At 40.1% G+C, this 24491-nt stretch overlaps 1 protein-coding gene across 7 annotated transcripts in view; it reads right to left on the bottom strand.

The window, feature by feature from the left end:
• The window catches only part of ENTHD1 (ENTH domain containing 1), a 106470-nt gene that overhangs the window by 42552 nt on the left and 39427 nt on the right, over nt 1–24491 (bottom strand). For all 7 annotated transcript variants that reach the window (XM_058741214.1, XM_058741213.1, XM_058741211.1 and 4 more), the window contains 2 exons: nt 16945–17063; nt 2842–2965 (listed from right to left, as the gene is read on the bottom strand). In XM_058741214.1, the coding sequence (XP_058597197.1) occupies nt 2842–2965; nt 16945–17063 (243 nt within the window). The remainder of the gene's footprint in view (nt 1–2841; nt 2966–16944; nt 17064–24491) is intronic.

The raw sequence follows: 24491 nt of genomic DNA, 5'->3' as shown, positions 1-24491 counted from the left end.
AAAGTCCCACAGGGACACAGTGAAAAGAAAAATTCGTGTGTAGAAAAGATTTTATAGCAGTAGTGACCTTTGAGCTGGGCCTGGCTGTCTCAATAGGACTTTGTCAAGCATCCATAATTTGGTGGAGGACTGTGGCAGACTGTATTTTCCAAAGATGACTGTACTAACACACACACCCTCCCATATGCTTTTCTTTCAAAATGACATTGACACTTGTCCATGGAGGGGTGGGAGTCTATGTTCCCTCTCCCTTGAACTTGGGCAAGATTTTGTGATTGCTTTGATGAACTGAATGGGAAGGAAGTCTCACAGCATGACTTTTGAGACGATCCAGCTACTGCCTGGTCCTTTCTTTTACAGGACGCTCACCCTGGGAACCCAGCCACCATGCTGTGAGAAAGCCCAAACTAGCCCATGTGGAGAGACTGCACGAAGAGTCTCACGTGGAGAGAAACTGAGGCCCCCAGCCGACAGTGGGCACCAGCCACCAGACACACGAGTGAACGAGCCTTCAGATGATTCCCATCCCCAGCCTTTGTGTTCTCGGGCCGAGGCCCAAACACAAGTCATGAGACAGAGCTAAGTCATCCCCACTGTGCCCTGTCCTAATTCCTGACCCAGAGAATTCCATGAGCAGAATAAATGCTTATTTTATGCCACAAAGTTTTAGAGCAATGTGTTACCCAGCCGAAGTAACTGGAACAAAGACTTTCTAAGGAAAAGAAACTATACAGGTAATAGAATGTCACAGAGCATTGTGAGGATTGGCAGTATTGTGTGATGAGGTTACAGGGGTTGGCTGGGAGCAGGCCATGAAAATCTCATATGACAGCATAAAAAAATTAAACATGCTATCGGTAGTGGAAAACTACTGAAAGTTTTTAAGCTGAGAAGTGAAACATTTAGATCTGCATTTTAGCAAGATATCTCTGAGATTGGTGTGAAGGAAAGACGGGAGAAGAGAAAGACTCAAAAATAGGAGAAGCTTCTCCAATTAAGACGAGTTCTAACCAAGTAACATGGGGGACTCATCCCTCACTCGACATGTTTTGTGACTTTTTTCCTGTTAAAGGCTTCCTCTGAGCCTCATTTATATTCAACTTCACTTGTATTAAAATGTTGGCGGGGAAAACTTATTTCCACACAAAAACCTGCACATGGATATTTACAGCAGCTTTATTTATTATGATTGCCCAAACTGAGACACAACTAAGATGTTCTTCAGCAGGTGAATGGATAAATACTCTATCATATCCTATTCAGCTCTACGAAGAAATGGGCTATCAAGCCATGAAAAGACACAGAGGAGCTTAAGATACATGTTACTGAATAAAAGAAGTCAGTCTGAAAACGCTATCCCGTATGATTCCAACCGTATGACTTTCTGGAAAAGGCAAAATTGTGGAGACAAAGTATCGGGTGTTAGGAGGAAGGGAGAAATGTTCTGTATGATACTAAAACGGTGGATACGTTTCTCAAAACCCATAGAATATACAACACCAAGAGAGAACCCTAATGTAAACTATCGTCTTTGATAATCAAGCATTAATGTATAGTCACTGATTGCAACAAATGTGAGGTGTTGTGGGGGAAGCTGTGCTTGTTTGGGGGCAGGGGTGTATGGGGAAATCTCTGTACCTTCCATTCAATTTTACTGGGAGCCTAAAACCGCTCTAAAAATGAAGTTTAATAAAAAAATGTTGGGCGCGGCGGAGGGGGGCAGGGATACATGGGAATATTAGATCACAAAAATGTTTTCCTTACTATTCTTTCAAGCTTCTGGATCTGGATCCGTTTACATAAAGCGTATTCTAAGAAGACAGAGCAAGCTGTCTAAAAAACGGTAACCACTTATAACTAATTATCCATGTGAGTCACACCATCCTGGCACTTACAAATATCACCATAACCCACAACTTCTTGTTCTGTGTTTGTTGAAACATCCTCATCATCATTCTCAGGACCGGTTTTATAAGAAAATTATATAAATGCAAATGTATAAAAGAAATCTACACTAATAACCTACAGGGTTTTTTAAAATATATTTTGGATATTGGGGATATATATAAGGAGAAAACCGAGGTGCGTGGCCCCAAGATGAGGGAGAAGACGAAACTCAGAACATAAGGAGCCACCTCTGCAATGAGGGAGAAGATGCCCGGGTGGATATAAAAGCAAAGACAAATGAGGGGATGAAACATACTAATGAGAACGTTTCATTCTCAACTTGGCAGAAGGTCTTGAGTCCTATTTTTTGAGAAGAGCAAGAGGAAGAATGTATCAAAAATTGAGAGTTTCTGAAAAATAGAGACAGTATGGAGTGGTGCCATGGTGAATCAATCGGGTCTTTCACAGCAGCAGAACCCAGTTGGAATTTGATAGTGTAATTTCTTGGAGGCCAGTCTGTATCATTTTATACTGTACCCCCTGTAATGTTAATTATTCAAGAGGCGATTAGCCAGTTTGGGGGATCCCATGCATTCTGGCCTAAAGCTTGGTTATCAAAGAGATGTTCATACAAACGAAAAAAGGAACTCAAATTAATTTTTCTGTTTTAAAGCATTCGTAAGAGGTTTGACTGTGGTAACTAATTTTTGAAATGGTGAAAAAGAAAAGAAAGGAAAATAGGGAAAAAAAACCACTGAAACAAATGGCAAAATAAAATTATAGGATTATGTGTGGGCTGAATTCAGCCATGCTGGTCCCATCCCCCATTATCAAAGTTAAATTAAAGCCATTATTGCTATATTTCACAAAATAAAATCTGATGAAAAGCAACTCCTTTCCCAGTGTTTCATATGGATGCTTCTGAGTAAACTTTCTAATTTTTACCCAATTTACCTGCACCGCAGAGGTGACAAACGTCTGCTTGCTCTTCTGATAACCATTTAGTTGATGAGGTAATGGGAGGAGGAATTGTGGACAAAACTGGCTTTGGATCATCCTCATAAAATAACATCAGGTCCTTAAAGAAAATAGGAGAGCACATGAAGTTTGAAAAACATAATTAATCCCTCTGCTTCAATTTGGTAAAACAGATGGACAATTCATGGAGATACACTGTGTCTATATGTGCTAACATAAACCCATTTTAATGGAAAAAACTTAAATATAAGTTATTTATACACTTGGTGTGCACTGAGCGTAGGGTGGTTTTCTACCCTTGGAGATCCTCACTCCTTGATGAAGACATCTAGTGCAGAGTAGCAACGTTTCTGTTTGAGGCATGAACTTTCCCCACCACTCCCTGAGCATCCTTAGGGCATACTATCTCAGAGGCTGATTGTTCTGTTTTACTGGCAATAATAAGGCTACCTGTGTCTATCTTTTTTTCAATGTTTGTTTATTTTTGAGAGAGAGTACACGAGCATGCGCGCAAACAGGGGAGGGGCAGAAAGAGGGAGAGAGGATCCCAAGCAGGCTCCATGCTGTCCGTGCAGAGGTAGACACGGGACTCGATCTCACAAACCACAAGATCATGACCTGAGCCGAAATCAAGAGTCGAATGCTTAACCAACCGAGCCACCCAGGTGCTCCTATTTGTACTAAATTTTAGAACTTTAACTTTTTATCATGGAGTAAAACACAGATGATAATCAATCCAACCACGCAGTTAAACAAATCAATGCATGGCCAATCTGGTTTCATTTACATCCTACCAGTCCTCATTGGCTTTATTGTGAAGCCAATCCTAGATACATCACTGATTTCAGTGCCTCTCTCTAAATGACATGAACTCTTTAACACAATTATTATTTTATACCTATAAACTTCCCAACTCCTTAATGTCATCAGTTATAAACTCCTCATCTTTTCAATTTCTCATGAGTGCTATTAAGCAGTTTTTTTCTATAGCTTGTCCAAGAGAGGATTCAAATAAAGTCCATATGGTGGGATCAGCTGATGTGTCTTTTTCCTCCTATGAACAAAGATCTGTTTTATGGTACTTTAAGGTATAATCAACATAGAGTAAAATGCATAAACCTTAAGGGTAGAGTTCAATAGGTTTTAACATTATGCCGTATACCTATGTAGCCACATTTCTGTCACTCCAGAAAGTTCCCCCAAGCTCCTTTCCAGTTGGTCCCACCCTCCCACTACCAGTAAACAGTGTCTATCTTCCATCAGTAGCAATGAGTTCGCCTGTTCTTAAGCTTCATATGAATGTCATCATACGCTACGTGCTCTCTTGTATCTGATTCTCATTGCTTAACACAATGTGTGAAAAAAATGCATCCATGTTTTGTGTGTATCCGTTCCTTTTTTTTTGTAAAAAGTATTCCATTGTAGGAATATGCCACAATTTGTTTATCCATTCTCCTCCATATGAACATCTGGATTGTTTCCAAATTTCGGCTATAATGAATAAAGATACTGTGAACATTGTTACACAAATCTTTTTATGGACAAGTGTACTCATTACTCCTGGATATTTACACAGGAGTAGAATGGGCAGGTCATAGGATAAGTTAAACAGTACTTAACTCCATTAAATATACAAATTCATAGAATTCATATATTTCAATATGAATTTAACTTCATTAAATATATAGTATGTAACTTCATTGAAACTGCCAAACCATTTTCCAAGGGATTCGCCCCTTTTTATAATTCAACTTTTATTTTAAAATCACTGTAGATTCACATGTATTAAGATATAATACAGAGTGACCCTATGTATCCTTTACCCTGTTTTCCCTAAAAATAACATCTTAAAAACTGCAGTACATATCATCCAAGATATTGACACTGTTACGGTCAAAATACAGAACATTTCCATCACCCTAAGGACCCTTCCTGGTACCTTTTTATTACCATAGCCTGCCCCCCACAACTACTAATCTTTTCTCCATTTCTATAATTTTGACATTTGAAGACATGTTATATAAATAGAGCCATACAGGATGTAACCTTTTGGAATTGGCTTTTTTTTTTTTTACCTGGCATAATTCCCAGAAATTCATCCATGTTGTTTCATGCATTAATAACTCGTTCCTTTTTATTGCTGTGTAGGTATCCATGGTATAGATGTATCACAGTTTGTTTCACCTGTCAAAGGACCATCTGGATTGTTTCCAGATCTGGGCTATTATACATAAAGCCGCTGTGAACACTGTGTGTAGCTTTGGGTATGAAAGTAAGTTGCCATGTTGCTGGGATAGATGTCTAAGAATGCAATTGCTCAGTCCTATGGTAGTTGCACGTTTAGTTTTATAAGACGCTGCAAACGGTTTCCCAGAGTAGGTTTACAATTTTACATTCCCACTAGTAATATCTGAGTGATCCAATTTCCCCACATTTGCCAGCATTTGGTGTTGTCGCTACTTTTTACTTTAGCCATTTTGATATTTCATTGTGTGTTTCAATTACATATTCCTCGTGGGTAATGAGGTGGAACATCTTTTCATGTGCTTATTTGCTGTTTGTATTTGCTGAAGGGACAGTTCTTGTCATTTGCCCATTTTCTAATTGGATGGTGCTGGATTTTTAACTGTTGCGCTTTGAGAGGTTAGTTTTTTAATTTTTAATTTTTTAAAAAGTAGGCTCCATCCCTAATATGGGGCCTGAGCTCAACGACCTTGAGATTAAGCTTCATATGCTCTACCCACTGAGCCAGCCAGGTGCCCCAAGAGGTTTTTATTTATTTTTTTAATGCTCAAGATATTAGTCCTTTGCCAGATATGTGGGTTGCAAACATTTTCTCCCAGTCTGTAACTTGTTTTTATATCTTTTTGCGATGAGGTCTAACTTTTTTTTCTTTTAGGGATCATGTTTTTGGCCAGCCCTAGATCCCAAAGATGTTTCTCCAGTATTTTAAAAAAGTTTTATAGTCTTACATTTTACATTTAAGTCCACGATCTACTTGGACTGAATTTCTATATGAAGCTTAAACGGAGGCTCATGGTTTTGCCTATACCAATGTCCAATTGCCCCAACATCATTTGTCGAAAAAGTTGTCCCTCGTTGAATTCCTTTTGTTCCTCTGTTAAAAATCAATCGGCCGTATTTGTGTGGGTCTAAGTTCTTGGTTCTCTCTCCTGTTCCACTGACGTAGGTGTCTATCTCTCCACACTCTCAATACCACACTCCAATTCCACACTCTCTTGATTGCAGTAGCTGCCGAAGGCTTAATATCAGGCAGAGTGATTAGTTCCACTTTAGTTTTAGCTGTTCTAGAGCCTGTGCCTTTCCACATAATTTTTGGAATAAGCTTATTATCTGTCTCAAAAAAAAAAAAAAAAAAAAAAAGCTTTGCTGGAATTTTTACAGGAATTGCATTAAACCAATAGAGTAGTTAGGGGTATCTTTACTATGACAAGTCTTCCAATCTGTGAACATGGTATGTCTTTAACTGACTGGTCTTTAAAATCTTTCATCAGTATTTTCTAATTTTCAGCATACTGATGCTATACATGTTTTTGTTACAATTATACCTAAGGATTTCATTGGGCGTCAGTAATTGCAAATGGCATGTGTCTTAATTTCAGCTTCCACATGTTCACTATTAGTACATAAAAATGCAATTGAGGAGTGCCTGGGTGGCTCAGTCGGTTAAGCGTCCCATTTCAGCTCAGGTCATGCTCTCATGGTTCATGAGTTCGAGCCCCAAGTCAGGCTCTGAGCTGACAGTGTGGAGCCAGCTTCAGATTCTCCGTCTCCCTCTCTCTCTGCTGCTCCCTGCTCCCTTTTTTTCAAAAGTAAATCAAGATTAAAAAAAAAAAAAATTCAGAGGTGCCTGGGTGGCTCAGTCCATTAAGCATCGAACTCTTGATTTTGGCTCGGGTCATGATCTCACGGCTTGTGAGTTCGAGCCCCACATCAGGCTCTGCTCTGACAGCTCAGAACCTCCTTAGGATGCTCTGTCTCTCTATCTCTCTGCTCCTCCCCTGCGCTCACTCACTCTTTCAGAAACAGATAAATAAACATTAAAAACAAAAAAGATAAAAAATGCAATTGATTTATGTATGCTGATCTTGTATCCTCCATGCTTACTGAATTCACTAGCTGGTTCTCTAAGGTTTTGTCGCCTCTCTGGGATTTTCTATGCAGACAATCTGTAAATGAGGACAATTTTATTTTTTCTTCTACACATCTTTTCTTTTCTTATTGCAGTGGCTGGAACTTCTAGTACTGTGTGGAATAAGTCCTGGCCTTGTTCCCGATCTTGAAAAGAAAGCATTCACTGTTAAGTACGATGCTATTGCAGGTTTTGTGTGGATGATCTTTACCAATTTAAGGAAAGTCCCTATTTCTAGTTGCGGAGTTTTTACCATAAATGGGTATTGCGTGCTGTTGAATGTTTTCTCCATCAACTGACAAAAATCCTATGATTTTTCTTCTTTAATTTGTTGACATGATGAATTACATTCACTGACTTTCAAATGTTGAGCCACAACTACATTAAATCCCACTTGGTTCTGGTGTATAATTTTTTAAAATATATTGCTGGATTCAATTGGATAATTGTTTTTTGAGGATTTTGCCTCTCATTTCATGAGAGATAATGGCTTTTTTTTTTTTTTGTAAGACAAGAAATGGTCTTTTTCTGGGGTTGGTAGCAGAGTATCAATACTTGCCTCATAAAATGAACTGGGAAGTACTCCCTCCTACTTTTGAAAGACATTTGTGTAAAAATAGTGTCTATTCGAGAATTCTCCAGTAAAACCATCTGGAAGTGGAGATTTCTTTTTCAGGAGACTTATATTACAAATTCACTTAAAAACAAAATGGTTACAGGGGCGCACCTGAGTGGCTCAGCTGATTAAGCATGTGACTTCGGCTCAGGTCATGATCGCACAGCTCGTGAGTTCAAGCCCCACGTCTGTGCTGACGGCTCAGAGCCTTCAGATTCTGTGTCTCCCTCTCTCTGCCCCTCCCCCCCAAATATAAGTAAACATTAAAAATTTTTTTAATGGTTACAGAACTATTCAGGTTCTATTTCACCTTCTTTGAATTTTCGTAGTGTCCACTTTCTGAGAAATTGTTCTATTTCTTCTAAATCGTCAAATTTATGAGCATAAAGTTGTTGGTAGCAATTCTTTATTGTCCTTTGATAGCTACAGGAACTGCAGTGACATCCCACTTCATCCTGATCTGGTGATCAGTGTCTTTCCTCTTTGGCAGTCTTGCTAGAGGCTTATCCATTTTTCTGTTTTTCAAAGAACTGGCTTTTGCATCAGTCATTTTCTCTGTTAACTGTTTTCCTGCTTTTAATTCCATTAATTTCTGATCTTTATTATTTTCTTTCTTCTGTTTCCTGTAGGTTTATTTTGTTTTTCCTAGTTTTTTTTTTCAAGAAACCTAATTATTGATTTTACACCTTTCCTCTTTTCTAATCTAAGCATTTAGTGCTATAAATTTCCCTCCGACCACTACTTTACCTATGCCTCCTATATTTTGATAAGTTGTGCTTCCTTCTTACCCAGTTAGATGCATTTTTAAATTTCCTCTGAGACTTCCCCTTTGGCCTATGAATAATTTAGTTTATTTTCACAAAACATTTCACGTAAAATTTCTCATGAGTTTATAGTGATATATTTCCAATCCAATTCGGGTCTATTAGGTCATGACAACCTCTTCTTTCTATCTTACACGCGTATCTCCTGTCCCCCACACCGAGAATCCCAGTTCTCAAGGACACCAAAGATGATTCAAATAGAGGATCACGTGACCACTCATTTGATTCATCCCACATTATGCTCACAATAATCTCAGATCAAAAATACCAACATCTTAGAATAAAAACACCGACGGAATGCAAGGAACATTTGTTTAATTGTATTTTACATTTTAAAGGATTACTTTCTTTACTTCGATTTTGTTTCGTAATTATGCAAAAATATTTCCAGGATTCCAATGACAAATCTAAAATCACGGTACAATCAAAGAAATTTAGCTTCTATTTCTCCTCCCTTATTCCCTTCTTTCCCTTTATACGTAGCCTTTCCTTCTTTCTTTTTTTAAATGTTACAGCTGATCTTTGCATGTTGCGTCTTTAATATAAACAAGTAGAAAATCCAGGAATGGGCGTAAGCATAAATGGGAATTTATTGTGTGATAGAAGGCACTATTCAATGGGGAAAAGGTGGACTGTTCAACAAACAGCACTGAAACAACTGATTATCATTTGTAAAAATACAAATTTAAAGGTGAATCTTTAACACTCTTCATTCATTAAATAATTTTTTGATGGATAGCATTTAACTATATTTTAAAAATTAAAGCATAAAAGAACTAGGGTAGTTTTTTACAAAACTAAACATACACTTACCACACAACCTAGCAATTGCACTCCTTGGTATTTACCTAAAAGAGTTGAAAACTTATGTGCACACAAACACCTACACACAATTGTTCATAGTAGCTTTATTCTTAATTGCCAAAAGTCGGAAACAACCAAGATGTCTTTCAGGAGGTGAACGGGTTAATAAACTGTGGCACATCCAGACAATGACATATTTTTTTAAAATTTATTTATTCTTGAGAGAGAGAGAGAGCACGCACACATGAGTGTGTGTGTGTGGGAGAGAGAGGGAGAGAGAGAGAGAGAGAGAATCCCAAGCAGGCTTCATGCTGTCAGTGTGGAGCCCGACGCAGGGTTTGAACTCACAAACCATGGGATCAGGACCTGAGCTGAAACCAAAAGTCAGATGCTTAACCAGTTGAGTCACCCAGGCACCCCCAGACAATGGCATATTATTCAGCGTTAAAAAAAGAAATGAGCTATCAAACCATAAAGAGACACAGGAATCTTAAATGCGTATTACTAAATGAAAGAAACCAGTTTGGAAAGGCTACATACTGTATGATTCCAACCATATGACTTTCTGAAAAAGGCAAAACTAAGGAGACAGTAAAAGGATCAGTGGTTTCCAGGCGTTAGCAGGAAAAGGAATAAATAGATGGAACATAGAGGATTTTTAGTACAATGAAACCATTCTCTACGACACTGTAATGGCAGATACATATCACCATACATTTGTCAAAACTCACAGAACACACACCAAACCTTAATGTAAACTGTGGTCTTTGGATGATAATGAGTGTTAATTTAGGTTCATTGATTATAACAAATGTACCACCTGGGGTGGATGTTAATCGTGGGGGAGGTCATACAGGGCAGAGGCGGGTGGGGGTATGCATCGGGTATATGGAAAAATCTCTTACTTTCTACTCACTTCTGCTGTGAATCTAAAACTGATCTAAAAAATAGCTTGTTAAACTAAAAAGCCAGGGTGATATTTAATAAAATCTTAGACTAGGGAAGGTCTTTCTAAGAATGACTTAAAATCTAGAAGCCGTAATGGAAAGGCAAATTTGACTACTTTTTAATGAAAATTAAAGACTGCTTTAAGGCTGTGATATCGGAGTCATAATAAATATATATTTGGTCTTTGTCCCTGGTGCTGGCCCAGAGCCCCTGAACTCCTGTAATTTCCTAAGTGAGAGGAGTGCTAGGAGCATCTTTTGTTTTAATATTTGGTCTTTGACCCTGGCTCCTGACACAGAGCTCCTATATCACTTGGAATTTTCTGGGAGCTCAGAGTGTCTTTTGTTTTGTGAGGTGACTCTTGGTGGGTTCCTGGACAGCTTCGGGATGGGGACTGGTCACCAGAAAGACCAAGCCATGATTAGAAGCCTGGAACTTTCAGTCCCACACCGCATCCCCCTGGAAGGGGAGAGAGACTGGAGATGGAATAAAGGATCAGTCACGCTCATCTGATGAAGCCACCATAAAAGTCCCAAATGTTTGCGGTGCCAAGAGCTTTTGGGTTGGTGAATACCGGACATGCTGGGAGGGTGACACAGCCCAACTCCATGGGGACAGAAACTCTTGCACTAGGGAAACTTCTGGGCCTTGCCCTGTGTATTTCTACATCTGGCAATTCATCTGTACCCTTTATCACATCGTTTATTATATAATAAAGCAGCATCTGCGAGTAAATATTTCCATGGGTTCTTAAGCTGTTCTAGCGAGTGATCAAACCCGAGGAGGGGGGTCATGGGACCCTGGATTTACAGCAGGTCAGAAGTACAGGTGACAGCCCGAGATGTGCAGTTGGCATCTGAAATGGGAGGTGGGGGAAAGGAAGCTTTGGGGACTGGGCACTTAAGCCTGTGAAATCTGATGCCATCTTTAGGCAGACAGTGTCAGAATCGAGTTAAGTTGCAGCACACCCAGCTAGTGTTGTAGACAACAGCTGGGTGTGTGGAAAACCCACATCTCTTGTGTCAGAAGTGAAGTGCGACGGCAGGTGTGTAAGGAAAAAAAGAGACAAAGAAAGAGCAGTATGTTTCCCCTTTGCAAAGGCAAAAAAAAAAAAAAAAGCCATAAATAAAATTAAAAAATCACACGAGGGGCGCCTGGGTGGCTCAGTCGGTTAAGCGGCCGACTTCGGCTCAGGTCATGACCTCGCGGTCCGTGAGTTCGAGCCCCGCGTCGGGCTCTGGGCTGACAGCTCAGAGCCTGGAGCCTGTTTCAGATTCTGTGTCTCCGTCTCTCTGATCCTCCCCCGTTCATGCTCTGTCTCTCTCTGTCTCAAAAATAAATAAACGTTAAAAAAAATAATAAAAATAAAAATAATAAAAAAATATTTAAAAAAATCACACGAAAACCTGGAAATGAATAAAGAGATAAAGAAGCAGACAATGAGCTAATTATTTAATAGCCAAATAGCTCTTAGAAACTGATAACAAAATGATGAGAAACCAAACAGAAAAACGAGCAAAGGAGATGAATAGAGTTAATAATAAAAAAGAAACACAGGGACACCTGGGTGGCGCAGTCGGTTGAGTGTCTGACTCTTGGCTTCCGCTCAAGTCATGATCTCACGGTTTGTGAGTTCGAGCTCTGCATCGGGCTCTGTATTGACAGTGAGGAGCCTGCTTGGGATTCTCTCTCTCTCCCTCTCTGCCCCTCCCCCACTCACATGTTCTCTCTAAGTAAATAAATAAACTTAAAAAAAAGAAACACAAGTCCCCAAGAAACATGTGAAAAGTTCTTCCACTCTTACCTGTAATTACAATGGAATAAATTAAAACAAATTTTCCCCACCTTTCAGACTGACAAAAAAGTGTACAAGTTTGATAATACTCAGTATTTGCAAAACTATGCTTTTGGTGGGCATAAATTGGTGCAACTTTTGGGAGGACAGTTTGGCAGTACTTTTCAAAACTAAAGATCAATATAATCTTTCAGCGAGTCCCCTTTTAGGACAGCATCATATAAAACGTGTACAAGAACCGCTGTTACAATATTGCTCTTAATAGACAAAAACATGAAAATATCCCTAAATGATTACCAACAGGGGATGGCCAAATAAGCGAAGATTCATTTATGCATCAAGAATATGCACAGCTAGGGGCGCCTGGGTGGCTCAGTCGGTGAAGCATCCGACTTCAGCTCAGGTCATGATCTCGCAGTTTGTGAGTTTAGGCCCCGTCGGGCTCTGTGCTGACAGCTCGGAGCCTGGAGCCTGCAGCCTGCTTCAGATTCTGTGTCTCCCTCTCCTTGCCCCTCCCCCACTCGCTCTCTGTGTCTCTCAAAAGATAAATAAACATTAAACAATTTTAAAAATAAGAAAGAATACAGCACCGCTATCCACACTGATAGAGAAAGACATCCATGATCTACAGTTTAGCGAAAAAGATGTGGAACAACACACACCAAAGGACTGCATTTATTACATGAATAAATTTGCATTTATTACATAAATAAAAAAGCTGTCCAAGATACATTGTTTAGTTTGAGGCATGCTGCAGAGCAGTATATACGGAATGAATCCTTAAATAAACAAAATGTCTGGACACAGAAAATTTCCCTCCCAAATTTCTAAGAACCTAGTTAGTAACGGATGCCTCCAAGGGAAGGAACTGAAGGTGTATAGAGAAGTAAAAAGAAACTTTGTTTTTCACTCTTTACCCTTTCATATTGTTTCAACTTTTTCCAGCAAGTATCTTCCAACTTGAAAAGAATAAAAGTACAGACATGAAAATAAAAAAGGGCTTTTCAGCATAAAGCAATGATGCAGAAACGAAGTAAGGGGATGATGAATTAGCATGATTAGAATAGGTACAATTTCCATTTCCCTAACAGCTTTGACGAGTTCAAAGTTTTGCAAATATAATAAATGATATGCTAATAAGCCCAAGGATAAAAACTGTTTACTCTTCATTTAACAAAATAATAAACAGAAGCAGGAGGAAATAAACATTTATCTCCCGTCACTTCCAAACTCACAACTAGACTGAAGGCTTTGGTCAGCTTTAATTCTGCGGGAACCAATTCATAGCATCCCTATCTGTTACTATAGAAACAACTGTGACCAAAAAAAAAAAAAAAAGAAAAAGAAAAAGAAAATCATAACCCTCATTGTTGAATCTCCTCAAACAGGAAAAGAGGAAGGTCTCTCGAGGTGGTAAAAGGCTACATAATAACCTTATTAATTAGCAAATTCAATAATAAAGATTCTGGGCAGTACCTAGAGAGAACACATACCCATGTGTAAGTGCTGTACGTTTAAAGGCTTTCCTGAGTTTTGAAAGTACCACAAGCAAGCTCTGCTCTGCTTTTGAATGCTCTGTTCTGTTAAGAATTTTATTTACTGCTTTTAGATCATCCTTTCATTTGTAGAAAGAGAATAAAGAGATTTCTATTTAAAGTTTTTACAAGATATTTTTAAGTCCCCTTCATCTGCCTAAGCAATCAACAGTATCATTTCTTTCTCATTCTGTATTAAGAACATGAGAATTTTAATGTACATGTAGTACATTTGGCAACAACAATTAGATTCACTGTTCAGCCTGGTAGGTTTTGTCTTCTGCCACAAAAGCAGATTTCTGGAGAGGATATATTGGGTCACATCAAATGTTCCTGACAGTAATAAGAGAGATGCTTGTCAGTAAAATGATGGAATAGTGTCATGATGTAGTAATGCTTTGAGAAAGAGAAATCTAACTTCAAACTTCTTTTGAGAGAAGGGCACCATTTTTTGCTAACTGATACAAGATGCTGAATGATGTAAATCAATTACAGCGGTTTCCTCTGAAGTCAGAAAAAAACAATAATAACGAGAATTTGGGGACTGATACAAAAAAGCTAGGTGGCACTTTATGTCTTTGTTAGGCTCCAAAGCATGTAAGATTATTCAAGTCTATTTTCTCCCTTAAAAGCCATCGGCAGTAAACAAAACTGACCGCGTATTTAAAAATAATTTTGCTCGGCGTGCCTGGGAGGCTCGGTCTCTTGGGCGTCAGACTCTTGATTTCGGCGCAGCTCGCGAATTCGAGCCCCACATCAGGCTCTGTGCTGACAGTGAGGGACCTGCTTGGGATTCTGTCTCCCCTCATCCCCCACCTCTCAAAATAAATAAACTTAAAAAAATAACAATAATAATAAAAATAATTTTGCTTAATGTCGTATCTTTTAAAACGATCTACGTATTTTCTTTCAGTCCACGGGCTGTGATGCAATTAGGGAAAACTGAAATTTTAATTTTATGTACTTTTCGGGGCTGCTAGAAAATCAGGTAAATCCAATGCCTAACTGGGTTCAGGGAAAGGGCTGGGAACAGAAGGTCAATAAATAATTCCAGCCACTCTCATCGGAACTGTGGCAGGGAACGCTAAACAAAACAGAAGACCAAACAAGCCTCTTTCACAGGGGAGGAAGAGAAGGAAGTTAAAATTGAGTGTCTACCGTTCAGTCATTTCTTCATTAACAAAAATTTGGCAAGTGAAGGTTCAGTAATGAGTAAGACTAAAATGGCCGTTACTCTCAAGGAGCTTTCCTTCTAGAAGGAGAAACACACACAAAACAGACAAACAAATGAGTGATGAGATCATTGTAAATAGTCTTCAGTGGAACAGGTTTCCAGTCAAGATGGTTCTGTAAATTCAAACTTTGGGGATACCCTCCCTCCCCAAACACACAGCAACGAAAGAGAAAAATACAAATGTGAAAATTAAAGACACAGGTCATGCTCAAAAATAAGATGAACATCTTCACGGATGAGAGCACAAGTAGAAACACACTGGTATCCAGAATATACAAAGAACTCTCCTAACTCAACGGTAATAAACCATCATCAGTCCAACTAGAAAATGAGCAAAAGATATGAAGATATCTGTCACCAAAGAGAAGTGACGATGATACAAACGAGCACACAAAAAGATGTTCAGCATCATTAGCCATTTGGGAAACATCAACTAAAAACCATGATGAGATATCGCCACAAACCTATAGCCAAAATAAAAACGGTGATGCCACAAGGTGGTGAGAAGGCAGAGAAACTGGGTCTCATCTACGCTGCTGGTGGGAATGTAAAATGGTACAGCCAGTCTAGGAAACAGGTCGACAGTTTCTTACCACATTTAGTAGGTACTTAATATACAACCTAGCAATCACACCCCTAGACATTTATCCCAGAGACACGAAAACTTCACAACTGAATGGATATCATGAGCATTATGCTAAGTGAAAAAAATAAAAAAGATCTCAAAAGATTACATATGGTCTGAATTCATTTACATAGCATTCTCGAAATAATAAAACTATAAAGATAGAGAAAAGATTAGTGGTCGTCAGGGGAGGACATGGTTGGGGTGTGGGGAATGAGATGGGGTGGATAGCATGCGGGATTTCTTTTGGTGATTACATGAATCTATACTTAGAATAAAATTGCATAGCACTCCCCCTACAGACACACACACACACACACACACACACACACACACACAAATGGAGGTTAAAAAATCAGCTAGTGAGGGGTGCCTGGGTGGCTCAGCCAGTTAAGCATCCGACTTCAGCTCAGGTCATGATCTCACGGTTCACGGGTTCGAGCCCCACATCTGGGCTCTGTGCTGACAGCTCAGAGCCTGGAGCCTGCTTCGGATTCTGTGTCTCCCTCTCTCTCTGACCCTCTCCCGCTCGTGCTCTGTCTCTGTCTCTCCCTCAAAAATAAATAAACATTAAAAAAATTTTTTTAATTGAATAGTGAATTAAAAATCTGGAAACTGAATAAGGTCTGCAATCTAGTTAGCAGTAACATACCGACATCCACTTCCTCATTTTGTTTTTTTTTTAAATTTTTTTTTTTTTTTTTAATGTTTTTAATTTATTTTTGGGACAGAGAGAGACAGAGCATGAACGGGGGAGGGGCAGAGAGAGAGGGAGACACAGAATCGGAAACAGGCTCCAGGCTCCGAGCCGTCAGCCCAGAGCCTGACGCGGGGCTCGAACTCACGGACCGCGAGATCGTGACCTGGCTGAAGTCGGACGCTTAACCGACTGCGCCACCCAGGCGCCCCCACTTCCTCATTTTGATGTTGCACCGCGGTTATATAAGATGCCAACATTGGGAGAAGCCGGGTAAAGGGTACATGGGAGTCTGTACTATTTCTGCAACTTCCTGAAGTCTTTTAAAAAGTTATTTTAGATGAGTAGAGAGAGATGGACTGTACAATAAATGAAATACTGTTTATCCACAGGTATAAAGACAGTAAGACCCCCCTCTTACGGTATGTGGTAAAATTCTAGAGGACACAAGGATTTCATTTAGAAGAAAAGATAAGAGAGCTTTATTCTATTAGGATAAAGAAGAATTTCTTTAGGAAGATTTTTTTTTAAAGCATGAGCTTTAACGGAAAACTTTCGTAATTTAACCTCATTCTTATTTAAAACGGGGTAAAACAAAAGACAGCAAAATTAAAAGACAACTGTTCTCTTAGAACACAGGAAGCCAGAGAGGACAAGGAAACAAATTTTCCCTTCAGGCCTCCGGAAAGGGAGGCAGGCTGCAGATGATACCTTGATTTTAGCCCAGTGAGTCCTGTGTCCGACTTCTGACCTACAGAACTGCAAAATGACACATCTGTGCTGATTTAAGGCACTGAGTTTGTGGTCATTTGTTACAGCCGCAACAGGAAACTGCCACAGTGACTTACCTCTGTTGATTTCCAAACATTCACCTTGACTGGTGGTGTTTCCTGGGACAACACAGTCCCACTAGGCAATTGGATGTCTTGGCGCTGCTCTTGTTTCAATCCCGCCTTGGAGGCGTTTTCTGTCAACAACAGAAAGCTAAGATTTCAGTTTGGCAAAAAAAAAATCGTAATGTTTTTACATTAGCTCGCAATTTTTAAGTTAATTACTCCGGAAGATCCGTTTTGTCTGCAACATATACATCATCTGCCAATGGTCATTTTAATGTATCCCTGTATTATAGTCGACTCATTCAGGCAGATTTAAAAATACAACTTTGATTCTAGTCTCTCCTACCATCGACAATTTTATTTTACACTTCATTACGTGAAACAGCTTTTTAAAAATAAGGTACAATACAGCATAGAAAACAGAATTTGAACATTATTCTTAGCAAAGTAGGAATGACAACTAGAATCAGTCTAATTAAGATGTAAAAGAACCTTATTACTGCAGGGCAAATTTCATGTGGTCACATATATGATCTATAGGTTAGATGATGAGAAACTGCTTTTAAACAAAATTAAAAAAAAATTTTCAACATAAGAGAATATGCCGATGAAAATAAATGGATAGTTCTGCTTATACGTTTTTGCTGAATGGTTTTGTAGTTGCCATTTTCATGACCTGAGCCGAGGTTGGACACTTAACCGACGGAGCCACCCAGGCGCCCGCCCCTTTTTTGTAATTTTTTTAAACGCTTATTTATTTTTGAGAGAGAGACAGAGACAGAGAGCGAGCGGGAGAGGGGCAGAGAGGGAGACGAGACACAGGGAGACACAGAGAGGGAGACTCAGACTCCAGGCTTCGAGCTGTCAGCACAGAGCCCGACGAGAGGCTGGAACCCAGGAACCGTGAGATCATGACCTGAGCCTAAGTTGAAGCGAAACTGTCTGAGCCACCCAGGCGCCCAGCTCCTTCCCTTTCCTAATCAATTTCCTCCCGCTTTACAAAGAAAGGCCTATCCTCTCACCTATTCCTGTGTCTCATCTTCCTTTATGCTGCAAACGCAAGAACCTCTAAACACCAAACAATAGTAGAAAAGACTAGTATAGGGAATCCTTTTTATTTATGTATGTATTTATTTCTTTATTTAAATCTTGTACGTCTTTTTTAATGTGTGCAAATATATGTGAAATTTACAGTGCTACATATAGAATCCGTGGGTCAAAGGATTACATTTCCAGTTTAGATGCAATCTCCAAGTTGCCCTCCATCAACGCACACACTGTGTTATGGAACTTTCAGATTTGTAACAATATAATAAATGGGAAATGGTATTGTTCTGGTTAATGTGTATTTCTCTTACTATGAAGGAACAAAGCTGAGCATATTTTCATATGCTTAAAAGCTGCCTACATTTATTTTCCTGTAAACACTATCTTGAACTCTTTTGTCCATTTTTTTTACTGGATTGTTTTTGTCTTATCGATTTTTTTTTAATTTAATTTTTTATTTTTCAAAATTTACATCCAAAGTAGTTAGCATCTAGTGCAACGATTTCAGGAGTAGATTCCTTGGTGCCCCTTCCCCATTTAGCCCATCCCCCTCCCACAACCCCTCCCGTAACCCTCTGTTTGTTCTCCTTATTTATGAGTCTCTTCTGTTTTGTCCCCCTCCCTGTTTTTTTGTTTCCCTTCCCTTATGGTCATCTGTTTTGTCTCTTAAAGTCCTCATATGAGTGAAGTCATATGATTTTTGTCTTTCTCTAATTTCCCTTAGCATAATACCCTCCAGTTCCATCCACGTAGTTGCAAATGGCAAGATTTCATTCTTTTTGATTGCTGAGTAATACTCCATTGTATCTATGTACCACATCTTCTTTATCCATTCATCCATCGATGGGCATTCGGGGTCTTTCCATACTTTGGCTATTGTTGATAGTGCTGCTATAGACATTGGGGTGCATGTGTCCCTTCGAAACAGCCCCCCTGTATCCCTTGGATAAATGCCTAGTAGTGCAATTGCTGGGTGGTAGGGTAGTTCTATTTTTAGTTTTTTGAGGAACCTCCATACTGTTTTCCAGAGTGGCTGCACCAGCTTGCATTCCCAGGGAATCCTCTTTTAATCAAGGCTGGAAAAACCCAAAGTAAAGCTCCACAATTTGTTCTGTTTACGCATGTTTCTTTTAATGGCAACGCATGGCATGAGTAACAGGGTATTTTCATCCATCCTGGGATGTTTGGTATTGAGACATACTATACAGTATGGGGGAGCTGTATTTATTTTTTTTTTTTTTAATTTTTTTTTTTCAACGTTTTTTATTTATTTTTGGGACAGAGAGAGACAGAGCATGAATGGGGGAGGGGCAGAGAGAGAGGGAGACACAGAGTCGGAAACAGGCTCCAGGCTCCGAGCCATCAGCCCAGAGCCTGACGCGGGGCTCGAACTCACGGACCGCGAGATCGTGACCTGGCTGAAGTCGGACGCTTAACCGACTGCGCCACCCAGGCGCCCCTGGGGGAGCTGTATTTAACAACTTCCATTTAATGTCCTGTGCTTTTCATCCCCAGCTATTGTCAGAGATGCATCATTCTGAGGAAGAGTCCCAGGAGAGGAAAGAAGGGAAGCACGGGGCCGGGGGCAGGGGGGAGGGCGGTGGGGCACCTCATTTCATCAACCCAACAAACTGACAAGGCTCCATGCCCTCGCCATCTCTCTTAGGAAAAGAATTCAGGAGTGTGAACACAACCAGAGTGTCTCTTACATGTCTATTTAAACAAACAAAGTAAAATGTTTTCTAAAGAAAGTGTAAGGGGCACCTGGGTGGCTCAGTAAGTTAAGTGTCTGACTTCGGCTCAGGTCATGATCTTGAGGTTTGTGAGTTTGAGTCCTACATCAGGTTCTGTGGCTGACAGCTCAGAGCCTGGACCCTGCTTCAGATTCTGTGTCTCCCTCTCTCTCTGACCCCCACCCACTCACATTCTGTCTCTCAAAAATAAACATTAAAAAAATTAAAAAAAAAAAAGAAGAAGAAAGTTTAAATCTGATTTGGCCAACTGTTTTGACTTGTAAGAGCTGGCTTTGCCAGTGAGGTAAATATGGCCAATAGTTTCCAGAAATTCAATGAACCAAATCTGTAGTTCTCAACAGTTGCTGAAATATACTTAAAGCATATGAAACAATAAAATAATTGTTTCAAGGGGCACCTGGGTGGCTTAGTCGGTTAGGTGTCTGACTTCGGCTCGGGTCATGATCTCACAGTTTGTGAGTTCGAGCCCCATGTCGGGCTCTGTGCTGACAGCTCAGAGCCTGGAGCCTGTTTCGGATTCTGTGTCCCTCTCTCTCTGCCCCTCCCCCACTCATGCTCTGCCTCTCTCTCTCTCTGTCAAAAATAAATAAACATTAAAAAAATTTTTTAAGTGTGACTAGTATCATTAATAGTCATCTGATAACTTTTAGTAAAGGTTTTTCGATATTATTCTCAGAAACTGAGAAAGTAAATTACCCCTAATGACTGTTTAACAAACCTTTTTCTAAGTAGGTTGTTTCCAATTCTTTGCTTCCAACAACACTGAAGAAAGACCTAATCAAGTTAACAGTTGACAAGAGATGAAAAACATTTTTATAATAAATCAATATATAATTCTGGCATGTTGCTTGAAAGGAATTCATAGAACGGAGTGACAATGCTGTAGTAAAACACCTTCTGTTCCCACCTACAATTTTATGTGAACAAGTGTTCCCAGCATTTCCACCTATAAAAATGTAAAAGGGAAACAGAATTTATGCTGAACCTTGCTTATTTCTAGCAATAAGTAATATTCACGTGTGTAAACAAAGAATTCCACGTATCTCATAGAAACATGTATTTCCAATAAAACTCTATTCTTTATGCTTAGTATTTATAAAAATTTATAATACATTTATGTGGTTTGGGTTTTGATCAATTGTGTACTAAAAGTAATTGTAATGACAAGTCAATCTAGAAAGAATACTTTACCACTTCAAAGCCTCTGGCCATAGAAAATTTAGAAAAATAATTTCCATTTACATACATATTTAATGTAGAGAAGACTTTCAAGCATAACAACACTTTCTATTAGGATGGAGTCCTATGAGGGACGTGGAAGAGAAACATGACTTCAAGGAGTAAAGGGAATGATGCAAAACTTCCAACAGTTAAAGACCTCGTGGGTTCTTTCAAATGAACGACTGGAGGTATCGATCACAAGAGCATTTTAGATTCCTTTAGCTACACGTAAAAGCCTCAGGGGACGATTTCATTTTGCTCTCTTTGGTCTTTAATCTCAATATTTTGAAGCCTGTCCTTTGCAGTTACTTAGTGTGCAATTTCACATGCCAACTTAACAGTGAACAAGGACGAATGTCATTTTTCAAAATCTTTCAGGGGCTATCCAAGAAAAATAGCTTGAAATCCAGTGGTGTAGGATGCGGTGATCCTTGCCTTCAGAAAGTTTACAGTCTGACTCGGGAGATGAGTCTGACATACAGACTTATGGGAAACAACCAGAGGAAAACAATACCATGCCAAGCTTTCTTAAATTAACTAACTTTAGGAATAGACATCCTACGGGGGGGAAAAAAATCTGTGTGCCCCAGAGTAGTCAGAACATGCCTCAAATAGGAAGTAAAATTTGAACAAGCCTTTGAAGGATGGCTGGGATCCTGGTGAATGTGAATGAGAAATGATCCTCAGCAGGAGGAACTATGCGGGCAAAAAGGAGCGAGTATGATACATGCCAAAGATACCGAAGAAAGAATAAGGACTTCGCAATTAATCGTTCTTTTAATTTTCTCGTCACTTCACATGAACATGAATAATTAAGATGAACTTATTTGGGACTTGGAGATTTTATAATTAATACTGGCAAACAGTAGTGGTTTGAGGCTTAGATCATCTATGTACTTTCATGTGATTCATCAGAAGCCACCTTATTTTTTTTAATTTTTTTTTAACGTTTATTAATTTTTGAGACAGGGAGAGACAGCATGAACGGCGGAGGGTCAGAGAGAGAGGGAGACACAGCATCTGAAACAGGCCCCAGGCTCCGAGCTGTCAGCCCAGAGCCCGACGCGGGGCTCGAACTCATGGACCGCGAGATCATGACCTGAGCCGAAGTCGGACGCTCCACCGACTGAGCCACCCAGGCGCCCCAGAAGCCACCTTTCTTATCACTCTTTGAGTATTGAGCAATAAAATGATCCTGGAAGTGATGCGGACTTAGGTTTAGACATCACAGAGGTAGACTGATAACAGTTGCAGGAAGTCAGTTTTGAAGTAAAATATGAGGAAAACTGAATAACAGCAAGAACTGTGAAAGAAAAAAAAAAACCACCTTGACTATCTGGAGATGCATTTCAGGCTAGAATAGTTAAAATATTACAAACTTATATGAAATAATCTTCTAGGGGCAAGAAGAAATGTAGTTGGAATAGAGCGAGTCTCGGGAAATTCGTTTAGAAATTGTTTTAGCATCAGCGCAACACTTCAGCTGGAAGTGACGTGTGCTTAACTGAATTAGGTGACCGCACAACACTTATTTCTGGGTTTTCACAAGCAAAGGGAAAGGGAGGACACGTTTAGTCCCGGAGCGGCGATGAAGTCCCTTTGATCTCATACGCTCTGTCTCAACTGAGACTGTGAAGTCACAAGCCGGGAGGACTCGTGTGTGTGATTGTGAAACCCCAAAGGAAGAAGGGAAGGCACGGAAGCAGTGATGCTATCGGCTCTTTGGAAGGTGAGAGGTTAGATACCAGGGCTGGAGGTGCCGTGAGGAAACCATCGAGAGAGAGGCGGTAGATTTCCTGAGCCTGTACCGCTCAGATAATACCGCAGAGCAGAACCGGCAGACCCCGTGGTACTTCTTAGATGAGATATCGAACTGACATCCAAGCCATCAGACATTCACCAGGCAACGGCACATTCTGGAACTGGAAGGCTCCACAAATTGAGTAAATTCCCCAATTGTTCCACTTATTATTTAGCATCTAATAAACGTCGCTGCTACGGATTGACAGTGTCCTTTCAATCAGTGTAGGTAATTTAAGTAAATTAAGTCATTTACTCAACACAATTAGCTTTTAAAAAAACAAAAAAAACCCAAAAAACAAAACAGAACAAACGCACCCGTCAAAGAAAATGCGCGGTGGGCTAATGAACTGGTAAGCTATGGAAGTCTCATGGTGATTATGTATCTAACTTTTGCAGAATCATGAGTTTGGAACCTTACCAACTTCCCTGTCTTGGAGCATAACTGCACTTAAGCATCTGCAAGTGATTGATACTTGTCTTAATTCTTTCAAGTTCCACTTTATAGTCATTTCAAACGTACACAAAAATCACGGCAAGAATAGTACGAAGAACTCCCATACTCTCTTCGGCCAGGTTAACCAACTGTTAACATTTTGCGCCGTTTGCCGTATAATTCTCTTTCTTCATGCACAGACACAAATTATGATACTCCTATGTTTTAAACCTTGAGGAAAAGCCATGGTCGCCGGTTGGGTTCCCCCAGGAAACCGATCCCAAGGCTCAAATGTGTAAGAGGGAGATTCATTAGGGAGTGCTCTCTGCAATGGGACCCACGAGGAGCCTGGAAGGTAGGACGGGGCCAGGGGAGAAACTGGTCTGTAATGGGGTTGCGGCAGAGGCCTTGACCAATCCTGCCAGGCGCTGTGGGGCTGGGATGGCTCTTCACAGGTGTCCTGCCTCGAAGCAAGGGAGCAGCCCGCCCGCGTCCAACAGGTCTTGGGTCAACAGCCTCTCTTCGCTGAGCTGAGACCCTTCAGCCACCAATCTTCCCAGCAGCTGAGGACATGAGTGCCTTGATCTTGAAGAGGGGATCTGGGGGTGCCACACAACATCCACTATAGACACCACCTGTCTGTTCCTGTTTGCTTCTGAGACGTGCCTGCCGAGAGACGGGGGGCAGCCTGTGAGCACTGTAAATCTCTTTTGAAAGGTGAATTCTGAGATGAGTGGAGAACAGGCTTTTATTTTTTTTTTCAATGAAAACAGAAAAAGACACAGAATAAGAAAGCAGAGATGTTTAAGCAGATTTTAAAAATGCAATTTTAAATAGGCAGACAAGAAAAGGGGAGAAAGGACAAACTTTTCTTGCAGGAGACCTTAAAAAGGGAGCTAAGGCCATTTTACTTCAGCGTTTTGCTAACAATAGCACACAAAATTTGAGACACTGCCGGTAGTTCTTACTTAAGAATAATGGGGAACAGGAAAACGCTCCAACCGTGTTCACTGTTCAGCTACAAAGACCAGCAGACAGTCACTGCACGAGCAGCATTAAGTATTCAGTGGCCGACTCCCAGGTTAAGAGAGTACACTGAAACGGCAACACAGTTTCCGTCGCCCAAAACGGAATAAGAGGTTTTTAAAAAGTTGCAACTAGGGGGCCCTGGGTGGCTCAGTCAGTTAAGCATCTGACTTCAGCTCACGGCATGATCTTGCGGTCCATGGGTTCGAGCCCCACATGGGGCTCTGTGCTGACAGCTCAGAGCCTGGAGCCTGCTTCGGATTCTGTGTCTCCCT

This window comes from Neofelis nebulosa, chromosome 8 (assembly GCF_028018385.1).
Source record: "Neofelis nebulosa isolate mNeoNeb1 chromosome 8, mNeoNeb1.pri, whole genome shotgun sequence".
Taxonomy (NCBI): Eukaryota; Metazoa; Chordata; class Mammalia; order Carnivora; family Felidae; genus Neofelis; species Neofelis nebulosa.
This window is presented reverse-complemented; position numbering and strand designations above follow the sequence as displayed.